The sequence below is a fragment of the Tachypleus tridentatus genome, chromosome 4 (assembly GCF_004210375.1).
Source record: "Tachypleus tridentatus isolate NWPU-2018 chromosome 4, ASM421037v1, whole genome shotgun sequence".
Taxonomy (NCBI): Eukaryota; Metazoa; Arthropoda; class Merostomata; order Xiphosura; family Limulidae; genus Tachypleus; species Tachypleus tridentatus.
The window spans coordinates 86854486-86870297 of NC_134828.1; the positions used below are offsets into that span (position 1 = coordinate 86854486).

A 15812-nucleotide genomic window follows, 5' to 3' on the forward strand; every position below is an offset into this window, starting at 1 on the left:
ACTTGAAGACTGTGTAATAACAGTGTGACTTTTTATTAAATTCATCAGTTTATACATTTTAAAGAAAAGAACAAAGTTTTTCAGTTTTTTTTGTTTTTTTTTTCTTAAATTACGGAAGCTCATAATGTCATAGAGCAAAGTTGACTGTTTTTATAAGAATAACTTCTGAAGTTGAAACCCAACGTATTATTGTATTGTGGGCTTATTTTATATAAACTGTGTACAGAATTTTGGTTAAGATAATTTACATAAAACTTGCAGAAAATAATAATATTTATAGTACTTCCTAGGATTATTGAATACATTTGAGAAGTCAGTACTTTTAAGAATAGATTTATGTCAAACTGCAGTTGTGGAAAGACTTTCATTGTCATTCAAGACATTTGCTATTGTAGTTTAAAATGTGTAATCTGTTTATAACTTGTAACTCTACAAGAATAAAAAAAAAAAGTGTCTGTACCCTGCTCAGCTGATCATATAAGGCAAAGGTGGTCAGTAACTTTTTCAGTAGGCCTCACTGCTGTCCCCTACTGGGACAGCAGCAAGTCTCCAGATTTACAATGCTGAAATCAAGGGTTCGATTCCCCTTGATGGACACAGTAGATAGCCCAACTTGACCTTGCTGTAAGAAAACACACACATGCCTCACCTCATATTTTGGTAAGATATCAGCTGGTGAATATTTCTGTTATTTTAAATAAATTAGCTCAACATTTATGGTATAAAGACCCCATTATGTTATTCCACAATTGTTAGGAGTTATGTTGGGCAGGACAAAAATGTTGGATGAGATGTATTTTGGAGTTTTAGTTCTATTTTTCATCAAAGATACTGTAGAAGGCTATATTAATTTGTTTTCAAATACAGATCTAGTGTATTTTGTAAAATATTCATTATTCCTGGATATGTTCATATAGTATCTACCACATAAATATATACCACTTATTTTTAAGTTGTCCTCCTGACTTACAAGTAACTGACAATGGGTTTTGTTCTTTTATCACAGGAAAGGTGAAATGCAACCAACATCAGAGGAACTCTACCTGGTTTCTGTAGCTTCAAATTTATTCACTGGCACCTGTAATTCAGTTACACTGTAATATTAATCTGAAATTGATATAAAATGCTGATGTTATTGTTCACCTAAGTCTGAGACTGTTCTCAGCAAATGTTAACTGATGTTAGAAAGAAGAATGAATTTTACTTAGTGACTCTTCTGTTTTAAAGACATCAATATGAATGTCCTTATTACTTGTGGCAGATCACACCTGCAAATATTTATTTTGTATAGTCTGTTCTTTTGCCTTGAAGGTTGTAGTTTGGGCAATGGACCAATTTTAGGCAGTAAGTTATTTAAAATTTTTTTTTATAAAATGATGTATTTATTTGACTAGTTAATCCAGGATAACATTCTTAGAAATATAAACACTTGTAACTTGTGCATTCATTGTTAGTATTAATATTAATCTACTGAAAATAATATATCATAGAAAAAAAACTTGAAAACTGCATTTAACCATCCATCTTCATTCAAAATATTAAGAAAGGATTAAATTAAAAGCTCTAGTATAATTATCACATTTTTATGTATGTATTCAGTAGCAATGAATATTATGAGAGAAAAAATTCATATTATGAGAGAAAAAATATCTTTATTAATATGCATAGTTATTTATCATATGCATATTGTACATGACTAAGTGTGTATTTATTTTAAACTAGATATAAAATGGTCAAGATATATAAAGTACTATTTTGAGGTTAGTGTACAGTTTTTGTACCTAAAAATATCCATAATGGTAAAGTAAGACAGGATGTTTCTAACACATGTCATCACTCTTTCAGGCAAGGTTATGAATAACGTGGTATTTTAGGCAGAATATTTTGCAGTACTGTTAAATAATGTTAGGACAAGAGAATATTTGTTGTTTTTTTTCTTTTTCTTCTTTCCCATTTGATGGAGCTAATTCTTCCACACCATAACAGAATGCAAATTTCAATACTATGATAATGCTTTGCTGATCCCTGTCGATGACTGAATGAACCAGGATGAGAATACTTATTTTTTTTAGAATTTCCGTATACCAAGAGATATAGTATATTCCCAATGTACCAAGGCCATGTCATAAGGGTTCTACTTGAATAAACATAATAATCAAATTTAGGCTGTGAAATAACTGTCATTGTATCTTATGCAGTATCTTAACTATAACAAAAGAAGTTAGTATGTAGCACCATTACAAGTTAGAAGAAATCAATTTAATAACACTCCACAGGTAAACCTTGATAAAAACAGTGTTTAACACTATATATATTACATTTTTTTGTCATGGCACAGCACAAAAACCATAGAGAATTGTCAGAAGAGCAGAGAGTTTACATAAAAGCTTTACATTATGTTGACCGGACTTTGACAAATTGCTGCAGATGTGAAATGCTTCCCAAATAATCTCAAGTACTCCCTAGATCATAAGACAGACAGATAAATTTGAAAATAGGAAAGGAAGATACAGAAAACATAAACTCAATTACACTGATGTTAAATATCTTCGTTCATGCATCCTTTTGGACAGAAGGAAGACTACTACTGATCTCAAGCATGAGATAAACAACCTTTTACCAAATGTTAGAAAAGGGCCCAGATCTACACTATCTAGAAGACTCACTAGAATGGAATATTTGGTCATGTATCAGCTAAAATCCTTTACTCCACCCTCCAAATGTTATCAAGAAACTGAAATTTACTAAAGTACAAAAAATGGACTGCTGATGATTGGAAAAGGGTGTTATGGATGGATGAGTCCAAATTTGAAACATCTTGTTCAAAGTGTAAATTGTAGATCTGTTGGAAGAAAGGTGGTAGATACTTACCTCAATGTCTAATGCCTACCACAAAGTATCGGGGTAGCGTGGTGGTTTGGGGGAGTTTTTATGCTGATGCAACAAGAAATATTTGCAAAATAAATGGAATGGATCAACACAACTACCATCAGACACTGACCCATCATAGTATACCTGGTGGTTTGTCTAAAACACTTATGATTATTTTATACACAATTCTAAGAATAAGACAGTTTCAAGTCTCAAAAGTACAATGAAATATAAGTAACTTAATGTGCGAGATTAAAATCAGTAAAAACCCAATAAGACTGAAAAACAGTCTCATACAGAAAGTTTCAATGTATACCAATTCATTATCTTCACACTATACATTGAAACCTAGAGAGTGTATTTTAGTCTTGTATAGTAAGTTACTGGTATTTTATTGTACTTTTTGAAACAGAAAACTATCTTATTTTTAGAATTGTGGATTATATATTCATTGTTTTAAAATAATTGTGTTTTTTTAAACATTACACAAGTGCCAAAGAATTTTTTCAAATTTAGCTAATAGTTTGTATATTATTAGTAAGGAATTGCACTACCAAGAAGATAATGACACCAAACAGTCATTCAACCTATGCAGAAGTTACACAAGTATGAAAGAAACTGCTGAGTCACTCAAATAATGCAATAACTCCTTCAGAATCTTGATCTCAACCCAGTTGAGCAGATCTGGAATTTGATAGATAAAAACTTAACAAATCAAAAATTACTTCCAAAGAAAGTTTATGGTAGTGTATTAGTGATATTTCGAGTAAAATCCCAAAGGACATTTTGATTAAATATGTTGTAACAATGCCTGAAAGACTGTCTGCAGTTATTAAAACAAAAGGAGGAAACACAAAATATTAACTGTTTACTGAAGTCAAGCACTTTCACCAAGTTTGTTATACTAAATTTTAAAAATTAATAAAATTTTAATATTTTGCTTGTGACTTACATTCCATTATTCTCTGAAAGTAACCTGAAATTTAAGTTTTGACTTTGTCCTAACACTTTTGTACAGTACTGTAATATTGGTGAAGATGCTTACAACAGAACGAAAACTATGATAAAAAACATGGGTTTTATGTCAGTTATTCAGTTAAATTAGTGTAGTAATGAAAGATTATATAAAACGCAACTAGCAGATAATAGAAGGTTGACAAAAGCTACATTAAAACAATTTTTCCAAAATATGTTAATATTTAATGTTATTTTACAGATACTACATCTGATTATGAACTGGAAGTAGGTTCGACACTTGTTTTGAATTGCACAATCACGAATCATGAAATGTTGTCTGGTTCAAATTCCTCTAACATTTTATTCACGTTTGGTAACAACACAGTTTCTCAGTCTCTTGTGTTTTTGCTTGACTCGCATACTGCTCAGCTCAGAATACCTAATGCACAAGTACAGCATTCAGGAAAATACATGTGCAATGTAAAGCAAGAAAATGGAGATGCATTTCTCATTTGTTTGACTCAAGTACTTGTTGGATGTGAGTATGGCTTTCACTTACTCTTTCTTAAAGCATTATGATTTTTTGATTTACTCTTGAAGAAACTTGCTGATTTTAAAAATCATAAAAAAACATTGGGAAAAGATGTTCAAAGAGTCATTTATATGTTGTTAAATAATAATGCCTTTTATATTTCATTCAGTTTTGTGTCTGATCTAAACTAAGAAGTTAGGTTATTAAAATATGAAGTGCAAACATTTATGCTTGAAGTTTTCAAGATATTTATTTGTGAAATTTAATCTTGAGTAATTTTATTTACAGTAAATGTTTTGCACATGTAGCTAAAGATAGGAACAGCTTATGATGATGAACCATACACTAATGATAATTAATTTGATCATGTTCCTTTTGCTTTTTAAGCTGTTTATAATATTCCATTGTAGGATTTGAAGCTGAATCCTGCACATCATTAAATATTAAGCATAATTTACCTTATGATTATTTGGAGCATAAATAACTTTACAGAAAATTTTATAATTATTGTAGAGTTAACAGACAAATAAGGTAGAATGCTTATTTCATATCTTATATTAGGGCTGAGTAAAAACACTTTTAAGTAACTATTGACAAATATTAATTTTTATGTAGAAGTGCTCATAATTTTTTCATGTATGTGTACTCCAAGCTCAGAAAAATAGTAGCAAGCTAGAAATATGTGCAAACAGTATTTAAGCAAACACACCTGTGAATACATTTAGGCTAGTGAACATTGTTTTGTAGAATGAAGGAGTTAGTACTAATAATGGTACAAGTATTTGGACTGTTATTCTTGTCTTTATTATGTGTGTTGTTATTTTCACAATGTATCAACCAGCAAATTCTCTGGCCATCATCAAGTTTTATATCAGCCTTTTTTGTGTGTGCTGCACCTAGAAAGGTTTTTTGTGAAATTACCAGGATTTGTACCCCCTGACCATATGATTCCAAATACAGTATTTTTTTATCCCAATTTTTCCTAATGCTAGAGGTACTACCAAAACATCTTAAAAAGCATTCTTCTAATAGTGAAGTGGTAGAGTGCCTTTATTTGAATCATAGGTTCAGGGATTCAAATCCTGGTTATTCCAAATAAAGCTTTCTGGTTTTGATGTATACAAAAATGTATGATATAACACTTGATAACAGCTGGAGAACTATGGTTGAAATGTTGTGAAAATAATTTCACATATAATAAAGAAAAGAATGGTAGTCCAAATAATTATACCATTAAATAAGTGAACATATTATTTGTCAGTATAAAGTTAAGTATAAATTTAATAAGTTAATCTTCATTCCTTGCTGGTATATAAATTACAGATGTTAGTTTTCTGCTATCCAAAAAGTGACTATTAGATGATATGTTAATGCTAGACAATGAACAGGTGTGTATATTTTGTAGTGAAACTTAAGTCCAAAGTGAATCTTCATTTCACAGATAAGCCACAACCTGTAAATAAATTTGGATGCATAAGTGAAAGTTTTCAGAACCTTACGTGCTGTTGGACACCAAGCTACAACCCTGTGGTGACCACCTACAAACTGTATAATATGTGGTATGCAATGCTGTAAGTTTATTTTATGTTCTGTATAATTTTGTTTATGAGATATTAAAAAAGTCTAAAATGGCTTTATAAAAAAACTTCCCATGTTCTCTAGTGTTGTAAAATGAAAAAAAAACCCATCAAAACTAGAATACTTGTATATATTATATATAGTAATAGGAATGAGCCTAAACATTTTTAACTTTTGTATCTACTTCTAACAAATAATAAAAGAAATAACTTGTATCTAGGAAATACAAATATATTAATATTTGTCATAAGTACCTACTTTAAACTTAGAAAAGTTTTTGTTTTAAGGAAAGAGATAAAATAAAAAACCCTAGGTATGCATCTTTCATTCATTTATACTCTAACCAAATGATTTCAACAGAAATATAGTAGGTAGGGTGTAATTTTAAATGTTTACAAAAGAGTTAACTTAAAAATGTCTGTTTTCTCTTTTATTCATTATATAGTGATTGTTTCTCAAGGTTCTTATTGGCTGTGAGTAAAAGTATTAATTATCAATTCGCACTCAGAATATTTGATTAGCATTAGAAAGTGATTGAAATGAAAATATTATAGTGTGTATGACTTGCAGTTTGTTAACTTTTTTATTTTAGACCACATTATACTGGAATTCTTCAACTATGTCCTGAACAAGTCAATAAAACTTGCTGTCAGTGGAGAATGGACACACTCCCATCATACAAAAGAGATCAAACTGATTTGTACTTCAATCTAACTTCTGTAAATATATTTGGGAGTCTAGTTGAGATATTTAATCACTCTCATTTTCAGATAGGTGAGTTTTATTAACAGGAATTTAGAAACAATACTTGTTAATAATTAAAACAAGATAATTTTGTTAAATAATTATGAGATGGTCACTTTTGCCAAAATCAAGCCACGAGGATTGCTGGTTGATTAGAAAAATGTTTTCAAGCTTAGATGAAAACAAAATGGAATTTCTCATATTCCATAGATTGGTGTTATATTTTTTAGGGTAAAATATCAGTTAACAGTAACAGTTAAATATGATATTCTTCCAAAATAGGCCAAGCTTAAAAGTTACCGATTGCAATACATTGGTTCTAAACATTTTGTAGACCAAGACTCTAAATTCTTTAGCTTTATTTTAACTTAATTTTTTTAAATTTATTCTGTGGAATTTATTTAGTCATTTGAAAACTTCATTTTGAATAAAGTGAATTAGGTTCACTTTGCAACAAGGTACAAAGGTCTTACTTAATTAGCAAATATATGTAGTAAATATTTTTCAGACATTCAGTTTATAGTCAAAACAATCATAAAGGATTATTTTCTTTAAATCATTGTTTTTAATTTTGAATAATGTTTTCACTAGTTACAAAGAAATAAAGAAAACAAGTACATGATAAGGTTATGTAAGTTGTCATGTTTATCTTTGGTTGTTTGATAAGTTGGTGAAACATCAAAGTTGCAATGAATTCTGAAAAGCATACAGGATGTTGAAAAAAAATCCGGCATCCTAAAATGAAATTTGACAAAGTGTGCCACACACACACACGCACTTGAACACTCTCGCACAATCACTCACACTCACTCACCTTCACCTTTTGGTACACTGGAGACAGATAATTCAGTGTAACGACTTGAGACAAAACCTTGCAGATATTTAGTAAAATGAGTTAGCCTAAAGGGACATTCAACCTTATTATAATTATCCATATTAAGAAAAATCTGGTCCATACATTGATGATATATACTGTTGTATTGGTATTATACTAATCCGGAATATAAATTCTAGATTGTGCTATTGAATTTAAATATTAAAAAGCAGTACAAATGTTGGTCTAAGGTTTAGGTTTTCTTCTTCACTGTATTTAATATGAAACAGGTAAAAAATTTTTTGTATATTGTGTGTGTGTGTGTTTGAATGTGTATATGTCTATGTACCCCTTTAGAAGGTTTAACAGGTATGCATGACACAAGTATGGTAAACCTTGAATATTTAGAATAATGTTTTTAAGTTTGCATAATTATGGTAATTGAGCAATAAATTGAGTTGCTCCTTTTGAAGGATGTATCTCATTAAACAGGTAACAGATCAGCTAATGCTGAGGTTTTTCTTTCCTGCTTTTTTAGTTTAATTGTATCACATATAAAACAACACACTATGTAACATATGAATGTATTAAGCCAATTGTGTACAATAACTTGACTAGAAATACTTCTTATGAAAGTCAGTGCAAGAAAAAATAAAACCAATAACGATTGTAATGTGTTAAATCATCAAGTGGATACATATACCCTGGCAATTAGTAATAAGCTCTTGGGTTAAATTAGCACTTCTAGCAACATGTTACAAGAAACACCAATCATTCATGATACAGCCACTTTATTCCTTTTAGGTATCATATAAATAAGTGAAAGCTGACCCAAATATGAATGATGGAAGGTTTTCAAAACATTTTTTCCACCTGAAAAGTTTTTGTAGGTTAGTCCTCCAAGACTGTCTCTACAAATGTTATTCTGAAGTATAAGATCATTTGTAAAAGAAGTTAAGCGTAACATGTGACACTGGAGATTAAACTGTATCCCTTTGCATAAATTTATAATATACAGTAATTAGTAAAAGTTTAGGACGAAGTCAAAACTTAGATTTCAGGTTACTTTCAAAGAATAATGGAAGGTAAATCACAGGTAAAACATAAAAAAATTATTAATATTAATATTTAGTACAACAGAAACTCCATGTAAGTGCAGGAAGTAAGGGGAAGACAAAATATTCCCTTGTCCTAACACTTTTGCATAGTACTGTAAAATATTTTGCCTAAAATTTGAAGTTATTGGTAACTTTGTCTGCAAGAGTGATGACATTTATTAGTAATATCCTGTGTCTTACTCTACAACCATGGATATTTTTTGTCTAAAACAATAATATACTAATCTATAAATATTACATGTATGTAATACTGGTATCTTGTGTCTTCCCTCACTACCATAGATATATTTCATGTAAAAAACAGTACATTAACCTACATATGTTACATTTATGTATTAGTAATATCCTGTATTGAATCACTTTATTGCCTAAGGTATGTTTCATGCAAAAAATAAACAAACATGCATGTGTTTAATATTTATTAGCAGTATCCTGTGCTCTTTTACATCTAGTGTAACTCTTAAGAACCATATAATAGCCTATGTGTATGTATAGAATATTATTACCCTGTGCTATTTTGTGTGAACTGTATTTTTATGTATGCCAATGTTGGATACATTGTATGTGGAATAATTGTATTTTTCTCTAGTTTAAATTTCTTTTATATGAAATCCATTGTACCTAACTAACTTTAAAAATTATATTACTGTTGTCATGCATTATTATCTTAATATGTTTGTGATTAGCATAGAATGTAATGGTTTTTATTTTGCCAGTCCTTCCTGATGCACCATTAAACCTGAAAGTTGCTAATAAATCACAGACTGAGATAAACATCACCTGGATCCCTCCAAAAGGTTTCCAGTATGAACAGTTTCTCCCAGGACTACATTACCAATTATGGTATAGGAATAAAAACTCTCAGGATGAATGGAAGGTAAGTAGGACTTGCCATTTAAAGCGTTATATTAAGAGTGAAAAGTAGAAAGCCACAGAAAGGAGGAAACAAGGTTATAAATAATAATAAAACAAGGTGACACTCATTGAGTTATTAATAACATGTAAATAATTGATAGAAGTAATCTTGTATACAATTTTTTGTATTAATAATACATTAACCCATTATTGTCACTTTTTTTTTTTTTACTGTTTTTCAGTAAATTCATAATGCTTATTTATATTAACTGCAAAATTCTGCAGCCAGTGACAATTGACAGTTTGCCAACTTAAAGAAGCTAGTTCAGTTGAGAATTGCTGTGAGAGATTTTGAATTTGCAGAGCCAAACAAAAATTTACTCAATACTTTTAGAATACCAGTTATAAATAATATTGCCCATTATTTCTTAAAAACACACCTTTAACTTAAATTCTTATGCTAGTAAACACTTTTTTAATAATTCTTCTTATTCTTAATATTCAGTCTTTTAATTACATTGTCCAAATTTAAATCATTGGTTGCATACTTAGGGAAGAACTATATCTTGTTCCATTATGGTAAAACTAGTCAAGCTGGTACAGAATCTCTCTCTGTTAGGAGGATGAATGAATTAAGGTTAACTTTGGTTAACTTGTGTGTTGATTGACTACCTTGGTCTGACATTTTTTTTGATATAATCTCTCCTGATAATTATATAATATCATAATTTTAGATCCACTGAATTACACCAGTTTTTTCATAAGTATAACAAAGTACAGTGTACTTAATGAATCTCCCACAAAAGCAAGCACTGCCATTCTGATCAATTAAAGATGATAAACAGATATACAATGACTTTAACTGAACTATATGTAGATACTTGTAAGTTTTTTTTTTTACCTTAATCATTTTTCTCTTGTGCATTATATAATTATTTGTATGGAAACATTTCAGTTAAATTGTCTGATTGTTTTTTCATTGTTATTTAGCATGATTTTGAATGAATTGAAATGCTGATAAGAAAATTTTTTTTTACAGATTCGTGAAGTTGGAATAGATAAAACTGGGTACATTTTAAGAGGATTGATTCCATACATTCACTACGAAATCCGAGTTCGCTGTCGATCTAGCAAGGCAGATCTGGTTTCAGGAAACATGTGGAGTGTTTTTAATACAATTTCATGTCGCACTCCTTCAGATGGTAAAAGATTTTGATATTATTATAAAGAGAATATTTTTATGCTATTAAAACAATTACAAAACACTGAAGCCATAGAATACTATGAACATAATAATAACTTGTTTACAGTATAAATGAAATTTTAATAAATGAGAGAGCTTACTGACTAAAAATGTATTTTATTCAGTGCAAGTAATTTTAAGAAGATAATTTATGTGCTTTTGTGAAAATTTGGTGAGCACAAAATAAACTTCTCAAGTCCAATGGATTGATTCATTAACTGATTTTCATTTGTAAGGTAGATAATATTTAACTGTTGTTCAGAATTATCACCTTGGAACTGTTTGTGACTCTTAACTTTGTTTAAAGAAACAGTTAACTAGTTATTATCGAATAAAAAATTATATTTACAACTTTCCAAATTAAATCAAGTTGAAAAAGCTTTTAATTAAATTACAAAAGTTTAATTCTGCTAAAACATGTTTTCCGACTGAGTGATAAATCAACAATAATAACTTTTTTGTGCTAATCACTGCTGTACTGGATGGTTCATAATGTATATAACCTCTCCTTGCATAAGATAATTTTATGTATTTCAAGAAAAATGAAGGTTGTGTGATTGTGTTGAACTTTAATATTCTGTTGCTGTTTATAAAACACATTATTTTATATATGAATGCTTAGTAATCTTTGTATGGTGATGACTTACAGTACCATATTTGAATCCAGTCATCAGGAAGGAAGCTTTTCAACAGACAGTTCATAAAGAGAGAAATATAACTTTATACTGGAAGGTTAGAACTGTTTTAGTTTTCTTCTGTAGCTTGTACAGTTTGAAAGGAATGATGAAATTCTGAAACAATAACAAAAGTTTATAAAGCTTCACTTCATGAAACAAAATGCATGAATATTGCAACTTAAGTTATACTAAAGCAGAATAAAAAAAAACGATACTTAATGATATTTGGGAGAGTGTATATTTAAAAGTGTGCTCTAATTTTTCTCAGCAGAAGTAATAAAACATAAAGATGTTGATCAAAAACAAATGGTATTGTTGTAAAGACTGTGCGTAAAGTACGTACTTTAAAGATATAGTGAACACAAGTGAGCAGGAAATAACATTATTCTGGATTTAATTATACATAATGTTTATTTATGGAGAATTTTGAATTTAATTAATAAAGGTAAATGACATTTAACATGATAATTATAACAAAGGCAGTTAAATAACGTAAGTTAAGTATGGAAAAAGTAACTTTAATTATCAAAACTGCCATTTGTTTCTGTTGAAGTAAAACATTGTCACTACTGTACTGTCATTTGTTTTCATTTTGTAATATCAGTTGTTTCTTCATGTACCATATTCCAGCTTTAAAAACTATGCTAAATGTTTTTATTTGTGAAATTGAAACATTTTGTATGAATAACATTTTTTCTTAAATTTTGATTGTTATTTAATTCAAGGTCATTATGGTGTAGCATATATTTGATTGTACACTTCTGTAAGTAGAACTTTAAAAGTGCAATTTGGAATTTAAAAAATATATATAAAAGCTTCCTCATGTAATATTTCTTGCTAATTTGTTTTCATAGTTTGATACCACATTACAAAGTTTGGGTAAACTGGAAGAAAATATTTCTTTTCTAATTTCTTTTTTTTTAAGTCAGTAAACCATCTGTGGTGAACTAATAATGTAAATTATGACAATGACAAATTATTATAGAGTGAATTTCTTTATTGTTTCAGGTTAATAAAGTGTTTGTGATGACCAACTTGTACTTGAAAATACTTCTGTGTCTAAGTAACATATTGTACTTGAATAATTTATTACAATGTATTAGAAGAGTTTGCTATAATGAAAACAGAATAATATTAAATAGCTAAAACTAGTTTCTTTGAATTGTTGTATTGTATAAAACTATTTCTGAACTTTTACAGTAGCATTATATGTGTTTCAGTTTTCTTCATATGTAACAACATTTTTAATCTTCTCTTTTAGCCTGTTCCTAAGGAACATTACAATGGAGAAGATTTTCACTATGTGATTGAGTGCCATATGAATTATAAGTCACATTCTAAACAAACTCATTTGGTAAAAAGAGTAAGAGTAGGGAACTTTCTAACAAGTTATACCTTTGACCATCTGGCAGTCAAGACACCTTACAGATTCATCTTTTACTCTGTAAACAGAGAAGGACAATCTGACAATTCGTCAGGAATTATTGTGAATAGTGTTGAAAACAGTAAGGAGTTAAATTTCAATCTGTAATTTCTAGTTTGTTTTCTCAAATTAGTATTACCATTTCTTAAAGTAATACTAGAAAGTATAGATTCAATCAGTAATAATTACTTTATCTATAAAATATATTAAGTTTGATGATAATGAATCTTGTGTGCTTTCATATTAGACTTTGAGTGGTATTAATCCTGATTTATTATAACAGTGAAAACTTTATTGAATTGGTAGGGCCAACAGTTACTCTGGTCCTTTGTAGTTTTCATACTTCATAAATCATTTGTAAAAGTAGAATGCATGTATTATTTGTGTGTGTACTTACAGACTTGATTCATACTAACAGTGGATCAGTAAATTCTTCAACATGCAAATATGTATGCTGCATAAGTTTCAGAACCAGTACTTGTTTTCTGGAGTGAGAATATAAAAAAACCAAAAAACAATTCTTAAAAAGACACTTTGTGAACATTTTATTTATAAATGTGTTTTTGAATTACTTTTAAATTTTTTGTTTTAAAAATGCTAATATATTTTAATTTGCGTGATCCAGTTTTTGGCTTTGAAGATACAGTAAAACTGTAATGAATTGGTATGATGTATACTGATTCAGTGTTTGCTTTGTGTGTGTGTGTGTGTAATTTTTTTGATAACAGTGATTAAAACTCTGGAATGTTGTTTCATTAGCAGGATGTGTGTATGAAATATGGAATTTTGTGATTTATGGATTTTTAGAGTATCTTTAAAGCAAACGTATTTTGCTCAGTCATTCCAGGACCTGTAAACATCACAGTTGTTTTCAATGTTAATGGAACCTATGAGATAGAGTGGGGCTACCCAACAGAGGAAGTCCATATTACCAATTTTACCGTGTTCTGGTGTAATGGTCCTCGACCTTTTCTCTGCAGTCATCCAATCAATTGGAAAACTATACCAGCTGATATCAATAGAACAGAATTTGGTTTTGAGAAAGTTTTAAACTACCAATTTGCTGTTGCAGCAAACTCTGAAAAACTGACCTCTGGCATGGTGTGGGCTTTATGTGTTGTTTCCACTGAGAAAGGTATATAAATCCTGATTTGTTTATTTCTATATGTTACACATATGTGTATTACTTGGTGTATTTAAGTATGGTTAAATGATGTAATGTTTGCAACATAATACCGTATTTGGTGAATGCTGGTTGATGAGATTACAATAGTTTTCTTTTATTTTTCAAAGATATCTGTAAACAATATTATGTACATAAAACATTGAATCATCATACTACCTACCATCCCTGAGAAAAGTTCAGCAAGTACAGACTCCTAATTTTTACTGTTGTTTGTCTTTTCTAATAATGTAAAGAACTTGTATTAAAAAAAAAAAAATATACCACTGCACTCAAAAACCCCTTTAATGTTGATTTTGTTGAGAATACTACTTAGCATTTCCAATGAATTATATGTTTTGGTTTTATTTTAAGATGTTTAGAGAAATCTGCCATTATTTTTCTCACTTTTATTTTAGTATATGTTTATTTGATGAATGCTTAACTTAGACAAATATACATGAGCATATGTGATGAAGACTTTACAAAGAAATAAGGCAACATATGCACTTTTCTGACAATCATGTGTCTGGTGATAGAAGCCTCATTGTCAGAAGGTTGGAAAGTGTATTCAATTTTTTAAGATTTTTATTTATTTGCATATAAACTTGTTTTGGTATAGTTATTGATTTTAGTATTATGTGTAAAGGATTTATAACAGCATATTGAAACTGTTTTGGAGCTTAACTACTTTGTTATTTCTGATGTTGCCACATTTGCCTGGTCATGTTTTTTCTGGTACCAGTATCTTGAAAATAGCCTTGCAGCATAGTTCATTGCTCATTATAATGCTTTCATGTACAAAGCACATGCACACACACAATGTATTGAATTAAAATCAGCAAGTTTTAATGCAATAGTTGTACATGCAATGAAAAAGAGGTAAAGCCTTATAAATTTATATTGTCCTGAATGGATTAGTTGTTTACATGCCTTATGAGAGAGTGTCTTTTAAAACTGTTTTCTAACATAAAGCATTGTTTCAATAATTGTGAAATAAAAGTGCACAGGTTTATTAAGACAGTTCATGCAAACTGTTCAAAGAAGAGTTATTTTATATTTAAGAAAGAATGCACACAAAAAGTATTCTTAGAATATAATGTTATTAATGTTGTTGTTACAGCTTTAAACAAAGTGAGTATTGTTGTACAGCCATACAGTGAGAGCAGTCTGATTGTAAAATGGACTTTAAGTTGTGAAGCTGAGAAAAAAGTAATTAATAACTATATAGTATATTACTGTCGGTCAACATCAAACCACACTTGTCTTGGTGAGTATTTTTATATTTTATCTTTTCCTGCTACTTTTAAAATATTCATTTCTTATGATGTGGATTGAGAATGATCAGTTAAAAAACCCATAAGAAACAGTAACAGTTTTTTGTTTGATTAAAAAAAAAGTCCTAACAAAAATGGATCAAAACACCATTTACTAACTTTAAAGTAACAGCCTTTCAAACTGTTAAGTCTGTAAATTCCTTCTCAAATCATTAAGCATGAAATTCACATTTAATGAAAGAAAAATATTTTTTTTAAAGTATTTACGATTCTCCTGTCCTTCTATTCACTTTGACATTTAATAATTTATTACTTTCTATATTTTTTGTGCTAATTTTAATCACAAAGTTATGTTTTTCTGTTATTGGTTCTCTTGTGTATATTGGAAAATTTAGCCCATACATTAAAAGACAAACAGTAATAATGTTGTTTTGATTGTTCACCACCAGTTATAAAAGTGTAATTTGTGCACTATGACAGGTATAGTATCATTTTCCTTGTGGACAAAGCACAAGTCAGTTTTGTATCTCTTTACTTAGTTTAAAGACTTGACAGTGTATT

At 29.2% G+C, this 15812-nt stretch overlaps 1 protein-coding gene across 17 annotated transcripts in view; it reads left to right on the forward strand.

The window, feature by feature from the left end:
• Positions 1-15812, forward strand: part of LOC143249623 (uncharacterized) — a 70363-nt gene that overhangs the window by 39397 nt on the left and 15154 nt on the right. For all 17 annotated transcript variants that reach the window (XM_076499803.1, XM_076499793.1, XM_076499796.1 and 14 more), the window contains 10 exons: positions 1007-1344; positions 4088-4366; positions 5802-5931; positions 6531-6712; positions 9331-9491; positions 10509-10671; positions 11362-11444; positions 12651-12894; positions 13651-13947; positions 15098-15244. In XM_076499803.1, the coding sequence (XP_076355918.1) occupies positions 1236-1344; positions 4088-4366; positions 5802-5931; positions 6531-6712; positions 9331-9491; positions 10509-10671; positions 11362-11444; positions 12651-12894; positions 13651-13947; positions 15098-15244 (1795 nt within the window). In that variant the 5' untranslated portion in view covers positions 1007-1235. The remainder of the gene's footprint in view (positions 1-1006; positions 1345-4087; positions 4367-5801; positions 5932-6530; positions 6713-9330; positions 9492-10508; positions 10672-11361; positions 11445-12650; positions 12895-13650; positions 13948-15097; positions 15245-15812) is intronic.